The sequence below is a fragment of the Fundulus heteroclitus genome, chromosome 4 (genome assembly GCF_011125445.2).
Source record: "Fundulus heteroclitus isolate FHET01 chromosome 4, MU-UCD_Fhet_4.1, whole genome shotgun sequence".
Classification (NCBI taxonomy): domain Eukaryota; kingdom Metazoa; phylum Chordata; class Actinopteri; order Cyprinodontiformes; family Fundulidae; genus Fundulus; species Fundulus heteroclitus.
This window is the reverse complement of record NC_046364.1, coordinates 40,160,266-40,179,880: the sequence shown is the minus strand read 5'-3', so window position 1 is coordinate 40,179,880 and position 19,615 is coordinate 40,160,266. Positions and strand designations below refer to the sequence as shown.

General features: G+C 37.7%; 1 protein-coding gene across 1 annotated transcript; it reads left to right on the top strand.

The window, feature by feature from the left end:
- Positions 1-1,105: 1,105 nt before the first annotated feature.
- On the top strand, positions 1,106-15,393 carry phf10 (PHD finger protein 10). Its single transcript, XM_012880999.3, has 12 exons — positions 1,106-1,264; positions 3,884-3,993; positions 4,152-4,282; positions 4,528-4,611; positions 4,715-4,839; positions 4,925-5,074; positions 5,541-5,650; positions 5,806-5,953; positions 6,376-6,516; positions 13,051-13,159; positions 13,596-13,784; positions 14,803-15,393. The coding sequence occupies exons 1-12, from the start codon at positions 1,193-1,195 to the stop codon at positions 14,895-14,897; spliced, it is 1,464 nt and encodes a 487-aa protein (XP_012736453.1). The 5' UTR covers positions 1,106-1,192; the 3' UTR covers positions 14,898-15,393.
- Positions 15,394-19,615: the final 4,222 nt, after the last annotated feature.

Below are 19,615 nucleotides of genomic sequence, written 5' to 3'. Positions count from 1 at the left end.
CAATAAATTACCATTAGTGAGCCTTTATTTGTAATTTTAAGTATAAAAATGAAATTACATTTGGAATTTCTAGTGTGTTGGTTAATGCTAATTTATCTGTTTAATTAATTAAAATTGATCAAAGTCAGGTTGTATGCAACACAAAAAAAATGTGTTACTGCAGTTAGGTGTTCAGTTTTTGTGCCCCACTTAACTGATCGTGCCAGAAACACCACCCTAATCAATGCCTGGTTGTATTGGATGAAGGGTCACCACACACAGATGTATCCAGGAAAGGGGCTTAAACTGACAACTTAACTGGCTTAACCCACCCCTGAACCAGAGGTGTCAGAAGCATCTTCGCCCAGGGAAGGGCAAAACAGATGAGACCGTTGCCCAGTAGTCCAAAATCCAAAGTTAAGGTGAACTCTGACTCTTGTAGTTCAAAGGTCAGTACTGGTAGCCCTTCGTACAACACCAATGAAGTAACTCTCAGTTTCAGAAAGGTTGGTGACCCCCAGTCGAGAGTTTAGACTCTCTGGGACTTTGAGTGTCAGAATCCAAACTGCACTTGTGATCCAGTGTGATGCTTCCACAGTCGGTGAGGATGGCTGCCATGTCATCTGGTGGTGTTGGACCATGTTTCACCAGTTCCTGCACTGGCATTTTCAATAACACCCTTGAGCGATTTAAATTTCCCTCTGTTACCAAGCGTTATAGAGATGCTGTTTAAAATAGCTCTTGGCCCCTGCCCACACTGTTAAACATACCAGGATACGAGGATAGTTTCAGATCCTGCTTGTCCAAGTTGTTTATATTAATGGGAAGACTAAGATGATAAAGTTAAAATATTGTTAAAATATTCTGAGAACTGAATTTGGGATTTTATTATTAGCTGTAAGGCAAAATCATCAAAATCATGGCATTACATTGTGCTTGAAAAAAATCCCTCTGTATTCAATGCATTAATACGATTTAAAGAATGTTTTTTAATTTATGAATTATTGCCACTGAAATAAATAGGCTTTTCAAATACCTTATATTTCAATGTATTGGAATGCACCTTTTAATCAAACATTGGGAACATAAAGACCTCCGTGCCACCAGGGGTCACTGGTGTCACTTTAACAATCGTTGCAACGCTTTGTCGAAGAAAAAAGCAGCAGCGTCTGCTAGTGAGCTAGCTTAGCTGCTTTTATTATTTTGCAGAAATATGGCAGCTGTCCTCCCCCTCAGACCGGTCTGTGATAGCAACCCTGCCACTCCAGGAGCTCAATCTATAAAGGTGACATTTCAGCTCTCTTTAATTTTATCAGTATGTGTATTAAATTCTGCCTGACTGCGGGCTCAGCTAACGGCTAGCTCGGCTAACGGCTAGCTCATTCTATCTCCAGGAATGGTAATGTTAGCTACATTAGCGTCCCTCTTTTGTTTACAAATGTTAATTTCACGTTCTCTGTTCATAAACAGTCACACGTGCGTCGTTGGACTTATTTAGATAACAAATGCGACTTCAAATGCCCTTCACATCAAGTTGTTTATGCATTTTAACTCGATATTCCCTTTAGTTAATACTGAATTATTTTTGCGTAACACACACTGGACATTTGCAGATTTTTCTTTAGATGAATAATTTTAAACCAAAAATATAATAAAGTATTTTTAACAAGTCATTTACTTTTACAAATTTAGTCATATTGAAATTTTTTGAATAATATTGAAACGTTAATTTATTTCAGTGACTCAATTCTCTAAATGAAACACATTATATAGATTAATTACACAAAGACTGATGTTTTTATGCCTTTATTTAATTAATTAATTAAATTAATTATGATGGTTTTCGCCTTACAACTAATGAAACAACATTGAATATTAGTGAAAAGTATATTTAATTGGTTGTCATTTTCAAAATGTACTTGTAATCTGACAGAGGAGCCTCATTGGAATCAATATTCTAATGTATTGACTATATAACTGTATGTGTAAATGTAGACCTCACCCCTCCAAGAGATTGCTGGAGCCTGATATTTTCTGCTGGTGTCACACATCTCTGAGAAATCATGCTGATATCAAAAGTTACCCAATATATTTGATTGTTAACTTTTTTTAAGATAGTGTTTTAAAGATTCTTATACATAAACTTGTGTTAAATTTCTCCCTCTCCTTACTTTACTTTGTTTCATTGAGCATTCAGACACAGAGGAAACATTTACTTAATGTTTAACTCACACAAAAATCTCCTTTTTTTAAATACAGATTACTGTATTAACTGGGCCTAGGGGGGTCTGCTTTATTGTTACTGTGCATTTTAAAATTTTTATGTTCATTTGTTTAGTTCTGCAAGATTTGTCTTAAAACTGTCTTAAAACAGTGGCTAATGCAATTGAATTTTGCTACTGGTTCAAACGGTACGTGCTTTCGTCACCATAGTCCTACATTTGGGTGTAATGGATCTCAGTTAGAGACACGCCCACGCCCCGCAGCGAGTCAGACTCAGGAGTTGGAATTACGCGAGCATTGAGAGCAGTGATTGATAGTGTTTAAGATAAGATAAGATAAGATAGGCTTTATTGATCTCACAATGGAGAAATTCACTTGCCACATCGGCTCATACAAGAAGGTGCAGAGTAGGGAAGGTGCATTCAGTTATATACAGTGAATCTTCATATATACAATGGATCAAAGAATACCAAAAGAAATAGGAATGGGCATATGATGTCTTATTTACATTCATGGTGATCTATATATATTAACATATATACACACACATATATATATATATATATATATATATATATATATATATATATATATATATATATATATATATATATATATATACGCCTACATACATACGTACCTACGCGTATATATGTGCATATACATATGTGCATACATTTGTACATACATACATACATACGTACTGACATATGTTCAGGTGGTGATAGCAGCAGAAGTCACTACTTCTGGGTTATTAGCGTTTGTTGCTGCTTTGAACATAAGCCCATGTCAGCAATGATGCTGCTAACATCACTTTACCACTCAACCTGCATTAAACGTTAAATAGTTGGAATGATGTCAAATTTTCTGCGGTCTTGTAATTGTCTACACCTTCGTATACCTTGATACCGACAGCCAGCCCATGCCCTGCTCTGATAACACATTCTTTTGAATGTCAGCTTGTGCCTGCAAAATTGAATAGCTGTCCCCTAGAAACAGGGTGCTTGCGCAAGTCTTGAAAGTCTTAATAAGTATGGAATTTTGAAACACTGTTTTCCAGACCTTGAAAAGTCTTGAATTTTGTGTGAAAGTCTTAATAAAGTATGGGAAAAAAATGTGTGGTAGAATTTTACAGTATGCTCAAAGGCATTGTGAAATGAGAAATAGGAAGGTAGGCTATAAAACTATAATTTTACTAACTGGTCACGTACTGTATTAGCCTAATGGAATCAAACACTTGTTTGATGTGAAATTCATGTACTTGTGATTTTCATGTTTTGAAACGTTTTCATCAGTAAAAGCATAATTTACTGTGAATAATGCATTTATTTATTGAATACTAGCCTATAAAAATTAACATTTATAATAAACAGTTTGTACAATCTCAACCACTGAAGTAGGCAGTAGGCACACAAGTATACAAGTACATAAAGTTAAGGTCTTGTGAAAAAAAATATCAGTTTTAAAAAAGTCTGGAATTTTAATTTGGAAAAAGAGCAAGCACCCTGTAGAAAGCATAAAAAACCTATTTATTCAAATCAGTTTTACCTCCATATTTGACTTAAGTAGTTAAAAATAGAATAACTTAGGTAATTAAAAATAGAATAAAATAACTAAAATAATAAAATAACTTGCGATATGAATTCTTTGTTTCATTAATAGCTTGTGTTTTTGTTTGCAGGAAGATGTAATAGATGAGGTTTCCAATGACGGCAGCCAGGCTCCCAAAAGAAGGAGAATGGGTTCAGGAGACAGCTCCAGAAGTTGTGACACCTTCAATCAAGAGCTTGGGTAAACTGTCTAGATATGTCAAAGGAAGCAATAAATAGCCACTGAATTCATCCTCCAAGCAGTTTGTTGACTTCAGGCCTGACTTTATGTCGCTATCATCTGTGTTCGTCTTGTTTTTGCTCCCTAAACCCACTGACCTCCAACTCATCCCTGTTCAGAGCGACATATTTTCCAGCGGAAAACCTGACAGAGTACAAGTGGCCTCCTGATGACAGCGGAGATTATTATATGCTGCAGGAGCAGGTCAGCGAGTATCTGGGAGTGACATCGTTCAAGAGGAAGTATCCCGGTAAGAACGGGGATAATCATGAAGTTTGAATCCACACTTGTTAATTAACTGGGTAATCTTGGTCTTTAAAGTGAAGAAGAGCAAAATGTTCAAAGTTCACTCTAGATGTGGTTATATTACAGAGAGGTGGTGCTGAATCTAAGTTCTCCTTGGTTTTAATTGAAATATTATGTCAAGCTGAGGAAAATTATTACAAGCTGTTGATCGGGGCTAATTTCCTTTTTTTTTCTTTTATTCTTGTGTAGATATGGAGAGGCGAGACTTGTCCCACAAAGAGAAGCTCTACCTTCGTGAGCAAAACGTCATCACTGAGACACAGTGCACTCTGGGTACAAACTCTAACCCCGAACAAATGCGAAGCAAAAATAATTCTCTCAATAATTCACCAACAATTTTAGCCGTTGGTAACACGGGTGTTTGTGATGACTCCAGGTCTCACAGCTCTGCGAAGCGACGAGGTGATAGATCTGATGATCAAGGAGTATCCAGCCAAACATGCTGAGTACTCCGTCATCCTGCAAGAAAGGGAGCGGCAGAGAATAGCAAAAGAGTACTCTGTGAGTACAAACGGCAGAAATATTCTTCTGGGAGTTTGATTTCTTTATGGTTGATCACAGATCAATATGATTCATTTTACTGCAGCAAATGCAGCAGCAGAACACTCAGAAGGTAGAGGCCAGCAAGGTTCCCGAGTACATAAAGGAGGCTGCAAAAAAAGCTGCAGAGTTTAACAGTAACTTCAACAGGGAGCGGATGGAAGAGAGGAGAGCTTACTTTGACCTTCAGACGCACGTAAGTCCAGTCTTAAATCACTAGCTGTTCACAATGTTTACGGCACACTGGAGACGAATGGGATTCAGTTTGAATTTTTCCAGGTTTAGATGAGCGTGGAAACAAAGCTTGTGGTTTCAAACTTTATTCTCTTTCCTTTTTGTAATGTCATAAAAGGTAAAAAAAAAAAAAAAAAGGACAGCTTCCACCCAGCCAACATGTTTTTAATTTCAGTTTTTATAAAGATGCACATCATCTGTCCATCCGCCCATCCAGATATCCTGCTGGGTCAATTTTACATATTTAAATATCTTAACTCAATAGTATTCAAGTATAAAAAACGGGTCACAAATTGATAGAGTGATCAAGAAATCTGGGAGCGGAAGTCTCTAAAAGTAATCTGAAAGAAGCTGTAGTCCAGCGATGAAGCGGCACTTGTAGCTTTGTATTAAGATCAGTTTCCGGTTGTGCATCTTTATGTTCCCAGGTTATCCAGGTACCACAGGGCAGATTCAAGGTGCTGGCTCCAGAGTTAACCAAAACCGGGCCTTACCCTGTAGCTCTCATTCCGGGACAGTTCCAAGATTACTATAAAAGGTACATTTAACCTGTCTGTTTGTTACTGGTTTATAGAACAATCAAAAGCATTGCTCAACTTTCACAAGGTGAAAATGAAACCCTAGCTATTTTTCACGTTTTCTTGTGCCATTCTCTTGTTTTTTCCTGATGTATCATTGTTTTGTTCATGTCAGGTACTCGCCCAACGAGCTGCGCTATTTGCCGCTGAACACTGCTCTGTACGAGCCTCCACTGGATCCAGAGCTGCCTGCCCTAGATTCAGAGCCTGACTCAGACGACGCAGAGGACGGAAAGGATGACAAGAAGAAGAAAAACTCATCAGTAAGACAGTAGTTTCTGATAGAAACATAGAAATGTGGGACCTCTGCCTGATATGGTGCACTTCTTGGAAAAGCACCACATGAGCTCACCAGGCGCTCGGTACTAGCTGTATGCCAAGTCAAAAGTTTGATTTCAGATGTTATTACACTGCAAAAACAGAACTTAAAATAAGTAACATTTTCTTTAAATGAGTGTATTTGTCCTTGATTTGAGCAGGTTAAATAAGATGATTTGCCAATAGAATAAGATTTTCCCACTTAAAATATGAACAATTCATCTCCATCATCTTATTTCAAGTACAGGATGTCTAATTATCTTATTTTAGGGGCAAAAATACTTATTCCATTGGCAGATAATCCTTTTTACTGGCTCAAATCAAGTGTACTTGTCTTAAATGTTTTAACATCTCTGTTGATCCGTAGGACAGCTCTTCAGGGAACGCATCAGATGTGGAGAGCCAGGAGGGCGGAGGAGGACATCGGCATAAGTCCAAAACCAAAGACAGGACATCAACGCCGGGCAAAGACCAGCGCCACTCCCACAAAACCACTCCAGGGTACAAGGTAGAGGACAAATCCACCTGAAAACTCTTCTCCAACAACAGCAGCAGCACTTTTCTGCCCCCCCCTCCTCCTCTTTCTACTGTTACCACCTCCTTACTCCATCCATTCCTGACATCCCTCCCTAGCTCTCTTCACGTTGTGCTCCAGCATCTACCGTTGGTCAGCTTTTCTCACAGCTGGAGCCTCCCGGGGCGTCCTGCCCTCACTTTGTGGTTTTATGATCTCCTCATGGACCCACCCCCCAGCCCCAAAATTTTTTTTTCTTCTACCAAACTGTGAGCAATAAGAACGTTTTAAAGGAACAGTTCACGTTTCTTTTTAATTGCACTTTCACTTTTTTCTTCAGTGAAGACAAATTTGAACTTTTCAGATTTTTTTTCTCCCTCCTGAAAGCCCTTAATATACCTCTTATCTGTCCTCACTTGTCCAAAAATATTTTTAAGACAAGTATGTGGATTTTTTTTGGCTGCTAATTTTCTCTTCTTGAAAAAGGAACTTTGTTTTGTTAAAGATATAACAAAAAAAAACAAGCCTAAAAAGTAATTCACTGTATATATTACCTGTCTCTGAAGTGTGCCGTGCACACTAATCCTTACTGATTAAATGAGACCCCGACTACTACGACCTGTAGGCTTAGTATAGAAATTCCTTTCTTTAAAAATCACATTAAATAAATTCTCCCGATATCGTCAATGAGCGTTACGTTATTGTTGCTCATTAAAGCCACAGCTTCAGAAATACTTCACTCATGCAACGCCATCTGGGTCGACGACGACATAAAATGTCCATTCGACAGTTACATACAATACATAGTTCTAGTGTTTTTTATTTGCTATTCCTAGCTGCTTATTTCCCACAACAATCAGCAAATCCTTCTGATTTTTCCAGTTTGCCACCAGAATACACTGAGCTCATTTTCAGATCTAAACGTTGACTTTTAAGAAAACAATGACACACAAGGGACTGTTTTATGTTTATATCTCTGTAATTGTTTAGCATTTAGGGAGCTTAAATTCAAGACAAACCCATAGAAACAATGCTCTTCACAACTGTAAGTTACTCATCGTCTCACATCCTCCCTGTTTGTTGTTATTGTCACAGGTTATACAGCCAGCGCTGGTTGTGGCCTCCTTTTTTTTTCCAACAGGGAGAATAAATACTGATTGGAGGCTTAACTCTTATTTACAAACCATTTATGTGGTTTGTAATGTTTTTTAATGATCAGAAATGCCAGTGATCATTGAAAAGATACTCCTCAAACACCAAATATTACTTGAAACTGCAATTTAATATTGAACTATATGATATGCGTTTGAAGGAAAACAAGTCAAACATGATAATCTGGGTAGATATCCGTCTCCCTCTGCTATTGTTTTTAGACATTTAAATTAAGAACACAACAGAGGAAAGATCAGCCTTCTGCTAGAAGAGAAAACTAATCGATGTAACGACTGTCGACAAATCTTGCATCAGTTTTTTTTGCCCAGGTCAGAACTGGCTCTAGTCCTGGTTTAGCATGGGAACCATGTCTTGATCTCTCTTAAACCCGACCCATTTTCAATCGATAGCATCCGACAGAGACACAAAACGACTCAAGCGCAACACAGTTGAGACGTTAGACCTGAATTTATTTCCTCAAAACGGCAGTTTTCTGGTGTCCCGCACCTAAATGTGTTCCTTGAAAAGCAGATGTCCGAGAAAGGCTGCAGCAGTGCAGACAGCACATACGAGGCTCCCTCTTGCTTTCGTCTCCACCGCGCTGATGTTGGCTTTTAGGAATGATATTTTAAGTCTTTTAATACATATTTATCACTTATTCCTAATGTTAATAAAAGTCATACTAGTCGGAGTTCCATTTAACTGTATATTAGCAACATAGCGTAATTTGTTTATAGACTGTTAATATGTTACTGTCAGCTGTTTGGTTTGGACATTACCTGTCCCCGTATGTCCTCTTGAAGTGTTGGCAGACCTTTTTCACACTGTCGCTGAGCTGAGCAGCAGTTCCTGACTGACTGAGCCTAAAGTGTGCTTACCTTTTTGTCTAACACCCACAAATGCAATATCTTTGCTACCTATATTAGATGAAAGACGTTACGTAACTTATTCCCTGCAGGTCACTGTTTCTCATTCTTTTTAGACCACAGAAAACCAAAAGGAAAAAAAAAAAAAAGAGAACATGCAATATGTGCATATAAATCAGTACCATGTGTCTGAATGTGTCTATTTGACTTAAGCTCAGCTTTGAAGTGTGGAGATGGTCCTGTTCTGGGTGCCTGTCACAGCTTTCAGTGCATCGACGGTTCTCGACCTGAAAAATGATACCTGTCCTCTAATTCAAGTCACTACAACGCGATCCATGTTCTCGTGAACGGATAACTGTTTCTAAAGGAGGTAGATGTAATAGTAGCCTTATTTCTATATTTAAAAGTATATAGTGTTTAAAAAGTAAGTATATTTAGATTTTTGTAAATCTGGGAGCTTTAAGAAAGTGAAGCCTGTGAGAACCGGTGGAGTTGTGTTGTACCAGAAAACATGCTCACGTTGGAGAACTTTAAAGTAGATTTAACTAATATTCTGAGTTGTGTTGCCTCCACGAAGGACTCAAAATGTGGCAGCAAAACCAGAAGCCTTCTTTTTCTGCCAGCCTACTGGAAGTAGGCAGCAAAAGGAGGAGTAGAAAACTCTTAGTGGTTTTAAAAATGTGAAGCTAGTACAACCCTGGTATACCGTGATAGTGGTGACGCTCCTGCTGATGAAAGGGATCGGTTTGACTCACGGTTAAATAACTACAGCAGTCTTGTGTAGATGTGAAGATAAATGTTTTCAAATTCCAGTATAATTTTTCACCAGCAGTTTAGAAGTGTTTCTATATAACCAGTTTAACCGTTCACATGTTACTCCTTCAGTACGTCTGCCTCTGCAGCTGCATGTTAGAGCAACGTTGCTCTCTCTGAAAACTGACAGTTGTTATGAAAGCATATAGTCTTTATTTTTTTTGCCGTGTGTGTGTTTATTTTTCTCCCATTTTTTTTTTTTTTTTATATTACAAAGACCCCAGTATGTAATGTTTTCTATTGGGAATTTGTGTGACAGACCAGCTAAAACCAGCACACAGCCGTGAAGTAGAAAGAAAAGAGTGGCAAATGTTTAACGAATAAAAAAATCTGAGAAGAGTCTAGCATTCATATGCATTTAGCGTAAACTCTCTGGCCTGCATGGAACGCACTGTGAAGAGGAAAGCGTAACATCCTGAGCACGGCCTTCAAACAGTGAGACATGGTGGCGGCAGCATCATGCTGTGGGAATGCTGTTCCTCAGCAGGGACAGAGAAGCTGGTCAGAGTTGGTCCTCTAGGCAATCCTAGAAGAGGCAGCAGGATAGTTGAGACCGTGGTGGAGATTCAGCTTCCAGCAGGAGGACAACACCCAACCTCACAGCCAGAGTCACAAAGCAGATCACAGCACATCCGCGTATTAGAATGGCCAAGTCAAAGTCCAGGCCCAAATCCAATCCAGATTCTGTGGCATAGAGTAGAAATATCCTTCATGTTTCCTCTCCACTACAGTTGCTCTCCCTCCTCCTTCTTCTTTGTAATCAAGAAAGTTGGTTTTATTTCATAAATGTGCATGATATGCAATATTTCCTGTTCATATCCAGTGAATTTAGAATAAAAGGTATTTACAAGAGCTGGATGCTGTTTCCTGAATGGCTCCTTTCTAGTTTTACTGCGAAATGTGAATGTTTTCACTGTCTAGGCATTACCCTGACAGTTTGGGTCGAACAGAAAGAAACTCTGAGCACTGCTAGGGATTTATTTTCATGAAGATTGGGTTAATAATCACTGTCTGAACTTCCAAAGTGTTGTTTATCACTAGACTAAGTCCGACAGACTAACTTAATGAACACCAGCAGTTGAGCTGAGAATTAAAAAGTTTATTATAAGGTCTTTAATTTTTATGTCTTATTTCTCTCTTCTTCTGCCATTTTTAGTTTTTGAATTAGTTATTTTCCATACTTTACACTTTGTTGCAGCTTTGGCCGATTATGTCTAATCATTTCATATTTTGTTTAGAGACATTTTATGATCAATGCCTCACAATATATTGGGACAAGGTCTTGCAAAAGTTTTTAAAACCTTAAACATTTCCACGTTTTACTACATTACAACAACAACAAGAAACAATCATTTGGATCATATGTGGTAGACCAACACATTAATGCATAAATGTCATAATTCTGGAACTCATGCAGCATTTACTTTGCCTGGAATGCTTAAATGCTACATTGTTTTCAACGTTTTGTCCATTTTTACGCTTATGCTGGTGAAGATTCTCAGTCATCCAGGTCATGGTCATTCCAAAAAAAAGGTAAAAAACAAAGCAACTGGACTTGTTTTCCGTAGTTGAAGACGTTTCGCTTCCTCTCCCGGAAGCTTTCTCAATTCAAAAAGTCTGGAGTAATGATGAGTAACAAGCTTTATACCATACCAGACCAAGGCCTGTAATGGCTTAGATAACATGCAAATTCAACCGAAACAGGACCACCCCTTAGTAATGGGCGGTCGTAAAAACCATTAAGCCAGCGGAATGGACCGAAACTGGTCCACTCCTCTGTAACGAGGAGTCGTTAGAGTGTTATTGGCATGGCTTAAAGGAACAATGTTTTAATCACCTGAATGAGGGTGAGAGTTAAGTTGACGATTGGCTGGAATTAATCCTATAGCTGTGTTGTAAGTTTTTGAGAGTTGGAACCTAAGGCCTCCTCCTCTGTTTAAGGTTGGTCTTTCTCTCTTGACGTAGATGGCTTCCTTCACACCCCTTTCAAACCATCTGTCTTCTTTGTCCAAAATGTGAACATTTTGGTCCTCAAAAGAGTGTCCTTTGTCCTTTAGGTGTAAGTGGACAGCAGAGTCTTGACCTGAGGAGGTAGCTCTCCTGTGTTGAGCCATGCGTCTGTGGAGAGGTTGTTTGGTTTCTCCAATATAAAGATCAGAACAAGTTCTGATCTTTATATATACTTTTTGAATTGAGAAAGCTTCCGGGAGAGGAAGCGAAACGTCTTCAACTACGGAAAACAAGTCCAGTTGCTTTGTTTTTTACCTTTTTTTTGGAATTTTTACGCTTATGCATTACTTTGTGTTCATAAGATAACCCCCTAGCTGAGCAGCTGTACATGGTATAAACTAAACTTTAAAAAACAGATCCTGGAGTTGTTACTAGAACCTCCATATTTTTGCTTGTTGCTATAATTAGAAGAACAGTTATCACATTTTTGAAGACTTTCAATTTTAACACCAACAAGGTTATTTAAGAATACCTGTTAGCTGGAAACTCGGCATACAGTAGATTTCTGAACTGAAGAACGACCTGTTTCAGGTCTTTGTTGAACAGCAGTTTTAGTTTTGCAGTAGATAATTAGACAATTATTTGCTATATATAAGATAATATAGACTTTATTGATCTCACAGTGGAGAAATTCACTTGTCACATCGGCTCAATAATCAAAAGAAGGTGTCAAAAGGAGAAAAAGGTGCATGAAGTGCATGATTGCATATTTAGATGCAATAAGTAATTTGACCCAGTTTGGCCCATTTAGCAACAGTCTGCTATAAACAAACTGCATAAGGAGTCATTTTAAAACCAAGAACTTGCTGATTTGTCTTTTGTGTGCATTCATCCCATGAGTGAAGTAGCTTTTGCTTTTGATTGAATAATGAATTTCTTGTAAGGAGCATGAACATACAGTTGGAAAAAATACAAATGCAAAGAAAAAAAGTGACTTTTTTTGTTTTGTTTTGTTATTCACATCCAGAAAGGCACCTTGCTGTTTTTAGCAGAGCAAAAGTATTTAACTTTTTTTTTTTTTTTTTTTTTTTGTGTCCATAAAATCATTGTGTTTGTCATCAGCTAATGACGTGTCCGGTAGAGTTAATTGATCTGAACGGTGGGGGAAAGGTGGAAGCTTCTTGTTACCTGTGACGGTGATTACCACGTCCCATCGAGCCTCCTGCTTTTTCTGTACTCTTTTTAAAATTAGGCAGCTAAATTTTATCAGAATATGTATTTTTTTGCATTTATGACAAACAGACATCTTCAAATTATATTTGTGATGTCGGAGTATTTTCCATTGATCGTTCCCACGTTGTAAACAAAGGGAAACTGATGTCAGAGAGGAGCTTCAGGGTCTGTCCTGTACTTTTTACTCAAGGTACTCATAAGTGTGAATATACAGATGCTGATGTGTATGTCTAGCACAGGTGAACCTCTATTGTTTACTCTGATGTTTATAGATATTTTATTGAATTAGCTGAATTCTGTGGCTCGTCAGCTTTCCATAAAAGTTTGGTACAATTTTTAAACTGACAGATAGCTTTAATGCAGCGTTGACACAAGGTGTTTATGTTTTAGAGTAGGAAAACGCCCTGGTTCATTAGGGAAACTTATACATATTTTTTCTTTCTTCTGCTTTATATCCATGACTACAAGATTCAAATGTTTGATTGGTTTTTATAGCGTTATTCTGCCCTTGCAGCCTAAGGTCATTCCAAATGCTATGTGTGGCATTTGCCAGAAGGGTAAAGAGGCCAACAAGAGAGGCAAGCCAGAGGCTCTCATTCACTGCTCCCAGTGTGATAACAGCGGTAAGTCTCTAATTTTAGTCTCTAAAGGAACAATTCCTGCTCTTTTTAGGTTGCTGGGAACGTATAATGGTTTTATATTCAGCAAATAATTGAATAAGTTTCATGCTATTTAAATATTTAGTAGTAAGCTTCACATTATGAGACTAATTTAAGGATTTAAAAAGGAAAAAGTCATTCAGCATGTAGAATTATAGGCAATTTTGGGCCTGCAGGAATCAAAAGGAATCATCTGAAGGATATTTAATATTACAGCTGTGGTAAAATTCCAGTTTTAGATTCTCATTTTAAACAGAATAGCTCATGTAACTAGACGTACAAGGGCCCTGTTCACGCACGTCTTTTTTTTTTTTTTTTTTTCTGTTGTCCCATCTGTGTGCCTGACTGTGTCCTCGACTCTTTTGCCCCTGCGACATGTCTGTATGTCTGTACACACCAGGCCATCCGTCCTGCTTGGACATGAGCGAGGAGCTGGTGTGCGTGATCCAGACGTACCGCTGGCAGTGCATGGAGTGCAAGACTTGCACCGTGTGCCGCCAGCCCCATCACGAGGATGAGATGATGTTCTGCGACAAGTGTGACAGGGGCTACCACACGTTCTGCGTTGGCATGGACGAAATACCTACAGGTGAGGGGGGGGGGGGAACCATGTGTGTGGTGGGTTCAGTCACGTTTTATTTATTTTCTTCTTTAGAGTAATTAGATTTTTATAAAATAAGCGGGTTCAACTATCTTGTGTAAAATGAAACATAAGTTCAAATGTGCAATTGCTTCTCGGGTAAAAGAAAAGACAGCCTGCTGGCCTTGAAGAGCTGAGTAACCTGACTGATATGAAGATAATATGGCTGCCATCTTATTTAGCTATGAGTGGCACAAGTTGATCGAAAATTCAGTTTCTGTAGGAAAACAAAAGACTAGAAGGAAAAAGAAACCTCAAATTTTATCACGGAAAACTGAAAAGCAAATATACAGTGAATATAAAAAGTCACCACGCTCCTGTGTAACAAGACAAATCATTTCAGGATGTTTTCCGCTTTTAATGTGGCTTATAACCAGAATAACGCTTTTGAAAAGCGAACCTAAATCATGTTGTGGTTAATAAATAAAAAAAATAGGTGCATCGACCTTTAATTCTCTCAGGTTTTCTTTTTATTGGAATGCGTTCCTCAGGAGGATATGAGGATGGCACATCTTTACTCGGTAATAATTGTCCATTCTATGTTTAAAACATTAAAAATCTGTTGAATTATAAGGCCGTCTCCCGTCTACAGCCTCTTAAAATCATCCCACAGAGTTTCAGTCAGGTTCAGGTCTGAGCTCGGCTTGTCCAGTTCTTCAGATAGAGTTGTTCTTTTGTTGATTTGGATGTGTGGTTATAAATTTTGGTTCCAACATTGACTTACATTAGGAGGAATTTTCTGCATCTTCACCAAAGTCCAGAAAAAAAGTTTAACAATGAAGTTTTATGTTGTATTTGTGTTTTCTGTCAAATTTAAACAACCCATTAACAGTTCTCTTAAGTCTTAGAACCTCTATTTCTTACTCAGGACATTTTGACTGAATACCACCATTTATTGTTGTCTCCTTCTTCTAACCATTTTGTTTCTGGTCCTTTTTTATTTATTCTCAACATCCTGTCTTTCCAGGTCTTTGGGTGTGTGAGGTTTGTGACAAAGACTTCACAACACCCAAAAAGAAGGGAATAAAAACACAGAAGAAGTCCAAGTCGGCTCAAAAATGACCAACATAGAAACAAAGTCATTAATTCTTAAAAATGTCAGTTGTTTTTCCTTCTTCTAAATAAAGCTTCTTTTGAACAATGTGTTCTTAAAGGGATCCACGATTAGTTGTAACAATGGACTTTATTTGAGAAATACCTGTTTTAGATGTAAAGACAATACCGTAAAAATGCTGTAAGATGTTTAGTTTTTATACATTTAAATAAAATATTGTTACACGGACGTCGCCATGTTGTTTATCCTGCAATGCATTCTGGGTAAATGACGTATACTAGGTCATATCGCTCCTTTAAAACTTGCTGTTTGTGATGTGTAAAAACTCATAATTAATACAGAAAATTGTATATCATTGTTAGATTTTCCCCCCACGGAGGTTGCCATTTTTTCACCTGCGCAATGCATGCTGGGTTGATGACGCGGTTAGGTCCTACTGGAACCTACAGAGTTGACACAGGAAGGTTAAAATTTATGGAGGACTGACTCTGACATATTAAAAAATTATATAGAAATAAATACATGCTAAAAAAATACATAAGCATAAAATAAATGCACAAAACTGCAGCAAATAAATGTAAGCAGTAATTAAATTATACAATAAGACATAAATGTAAATATCTTATCAGCTTATTTATTTATCTCTCTTTAATAATTTATTAATTTGACAATTATTTTTCATTATAATTGTCAAATGAATTTTATTAATCAGTTTTTAAATGTATTTATGTCTATGAATATGCTCATGCCTGTCCTTTTTTACATTTCTGTGTGCATTTATGCCTCGTTATGTAAATGAGGAGGGGGTGGTCTTAAGGGGAAAATTGCTCCCTCTTAGTTGGTTAGCATCAGCCTTCCAAACCAAAATAAATAAATTGATAAGTGGGGGGAAATGTAGAAAGGAAGACAAAATTATTAAAACATAGACATAAATATATGCATTTAAAAAGTAATTAATAAAGTTGAAAATTCTAACAAATAAATAATGTGCTTATTTAACATTATTATTTATATAACAAACAATATAACTTTTTTTTTTTTTTAAATAATGAGCTTTTACATATCACAAACGGAAAGTTTTAAAGGACTTATAAGTAATTCTGGCACCTTGTGGCTCAAATCGGTACAACAGCTTACCAATCACAACAATCTGATATGCTGTTTTTAAAGGGTGTGTGTTGCTGTTGTGAATTTTTACTTCCACAGGACAGGTATATGATGTTGTATTCTTTTCTATTTCCGGTCAGCTTCTCTTACTGGCTTCCATGTTAGCCGGCTGCTGCTCTATTGCTAAGATAAAATACCAAATACTGAGCTCTGTGTTGGGAACCCTGGAAAATAGTCACATGATTGGCTTAGGAACCAGGAAGTAAACACGGGCTACGCTCTGAACTGAAGTAGTTCTGGACCGTACCTCTAGGTTTAAAAGAAGAATGATGAAGACATTGTTGATGGAGAGAACCGATTGTTTATAGGGAATATTACTTCCATCCCAGGTGACAAATGAGAATGATTTAGGTTGATTTTACAGAAAATATCTTACTTATAGCTCCTTTTAAGTTAGTAAGAAAATCACAACATATTTAGGCCAACATGTTCAACTAATCATGGATCCCAAACGTATTAATTTCAGAAAAGCAAAGAAAAAAATGTATCAGTCAAACGGCAACGTTTGAAATATGAGCTCTTGTTGCTGCTGTAGCTTATCAATTGATGCCTCAGATGATCTCGGTTCATTTTCTAACTGTGTACGATACATTTAATTTATATTTGTGACTGGTAGATGAAATGGTTTCCTACTGCTTCAGGAAACCAGTCAAATTTCCTCTTTCTCTTGTTACATCCTTGCTGTTAAACACTGTGTTCTGAATACTTTCAGATAAACAAATGGTGCTTTTGGTCCTGTGCTACTGAAATATTCAGGGTTTTAAAGGGCTGTGATTCAAGTAAAAAAAAACAGTTTTTTATGTCTTATTTCTGTTTTGCCTTTTTATCAATGCGTTGTCTGTTAAAACAGCATCAGTCAATCTTTTTTTTTTAAACAAGTGGTGCTTTTGTTCCTGTGTGTTTTTCCTGCGACAAATACATCCTACTGGAGTTTATTTCAAAACAAAGTGTCTCCAGCGTTTAAAATCATAAGATTGTAACCACTTGTAATTACCTTAAATGTAATTACACTAAGATTTGTGTAGGTCGACTTAACGATTTTGGAATCGACCAAACTCCTGTGTTATGTTTTCTTAATTAACTTTTTAAGTATTTTATATGTTTGTATTATATTGTCCGCTAACTGGATTGTTGGAGTCATTTGTTGCCTCTGATGTCACAGTGAATTCATTGTATTTTTTTTTTCTCTTTTTAGAATAAACGTGACTTTAAAAGGCCAATTGTTCCTTTCTCACGTGTATCATGTTGGAAACCTGTTCATTCTACCGCTTTAGCACTTCTACACAGTCGTCACAGGCTCAGCAGCATCTCTCTTCTGCTCATGTTATAAATTATTCAAATAATCCCAAATGTCTGTAGCTTCTTTTTCCCCTTTTTGGATATACAATCCAAGATGACTGAAAAGCTTCCTTTGCCACTGCTTGGCCTGTATGTGTTGATACTGTATCATGTCACCCATGTCTCTAAAGGGGCTTCTCCTCACACGTCATGGCGACCGCTTTACGAGCATTTCAACTGCAGTTGTTCCCTACCGGGCTGGCTTTTCTAGACCCTTTTCAGGATGTGGCACCACAGGACTGGAGTCGCGTAGAGCTGTGACGTGAGCAGACAGCTAGTCAGTGATTGGCCCTGGGTGTGGGCCAGCCAAAAGTGAGCCGACAAAATCAAAATGACAACCGCAACTTGCAGACTAGGTAATACGGAGAGGGAAGCATTGGGTTCACTGAAAGCTGTTAAGTTTAGTCGCTAAAGAGTATGTGGTTCAAAAAGTTGGTGTAAAAAATGTGGAGGCTACTGGAGCTTCTCCCCATGCCGCAGCGGCAGCTGAGAGGTGGCTGATGCCAAGCGGGCTCCGCCAGAGCTTTGTGCCAACGCAGCAGGTGGATCTAACCCAAAAAACACTCAACTGAAGCGCCGCGGTGTGAATACCCAATATTAGTGGTGTCTGGAACTGGTGTCTTATTGGGCCCAATACCAGTTTCAAGTACTCATACTGGTACTTATAAAAGCAGCCCGATACTCTGAACCGTTACAATTTTGTACTTGAGCTTCGTCCTGGGCTAAGCTACGCTGCAACTCAAAGGCTAGACGGCACTTTATACCAGTTAGTGGTGCTGTGCTTGAAGAGGTTGTTTTCTGACCCCGCAAAAGGAAAACAGAATAGAAATGAAGCTCTAACCAAATTCATCGTCCTTGATTATCAGTTGTTTTCTGTGGTCAATTAAATTAAGTAATGTGTGATCTATAAGTACCAATTTATTAAGTACTGAGGATTGATACTTGGAATCTAAATTTAAGTACTTGTACTCGGTCTGGAAAAAACTGGTATTGGAACACCCCTACCCAATCTCCAGCCTAAAGAAATAAAAAGCCTTAAACTTTAACCCCGTAAGACTGTTTGGAAGAGATCAGACTCGTCTCTCCTCTCCGGTCACACTCACCCCCCCAGATTCAGCCTGATCTGTGTTCCAGATATCTATCTCGATGCATTATGTTATCCTTAAAAAATATCCAGGACAGTCTTGCATATACAATAATACAAACATTATTAGTATTTTTTGTTTTTATAATGATTTCTTTGTTTCTATTCCACTGTTTCTCACAAATTTCTTTAGAGTTAATGCTTCAAAGTAATGCTTGATAACAGCAGGGTGGGAAACACTGACCACTGAAGGTGGAGCTAGAATCCTCCTGCAGGAGATGTTCACCAACCCTCTTGCCTTAGCGGGTCTGTGGGAAACCAACAGGAGTACAGTGGAGCGGAGCTAAGAATGGTGCAGGGGAGACTGCAGCAGTGGACAAGAGACATATGTTCTGGGTTTTAAGGGACCGTAATCCTGGAATAGGACTAAATTATCAATAAAAGGTATGTATTACTAAGTGGTAACTGTTTTTAGTTAAATAAACCTTGATGCAAGATTAATAAAGAGTACGTGACCAATAATAGCAAAATGACAACCACTTGAGAGGTAGCCTTTTTCCAAGTGTTCCAAGTGGACTAAAGTTCTCAGCTCTTCACACGTTAGTGTTAACGGTTTGGCACAATTTAAACACCTTACACTATTTATTTTTCTCCTGAATGGCACATATACTAATTTTAAATTTTGTATAAAAATAAAATCTGAACATTAAACTTATCTATTATGTGTTTGTTTGCGCTCCTCGGAAGTACTGAAATATGAGGAAAAGGTTTGGGTCTGTAGTTGTAGGACGTAGAACACCAGGCATTGCGTTTTCATTGTTATTTTATCGCATGTTTTTCTACAATGCTCACAAAAATGTCAGAAATAGGTTAAACTATTGTCTTGCGTGTTCATCAGGTTGTTTCCATAAAACATTTAACTGAAATTTGAAATGGCTGTAAATACCTCATTTTGCATGTCGGAGGCTGAAAGGTTTGGGGAACCACTGATCTTTTGTGACGGCCAGCAGTTTAGAGACAAAATCTTGGTTTTCACTAACTTTTGGCTTTAATGTTTATGTTGACAATTAATAATAAATCTAAAATGTAATTAGTTGTAAAGTCAATGAAAATTATTCAAATGAGCTTAATCACAGA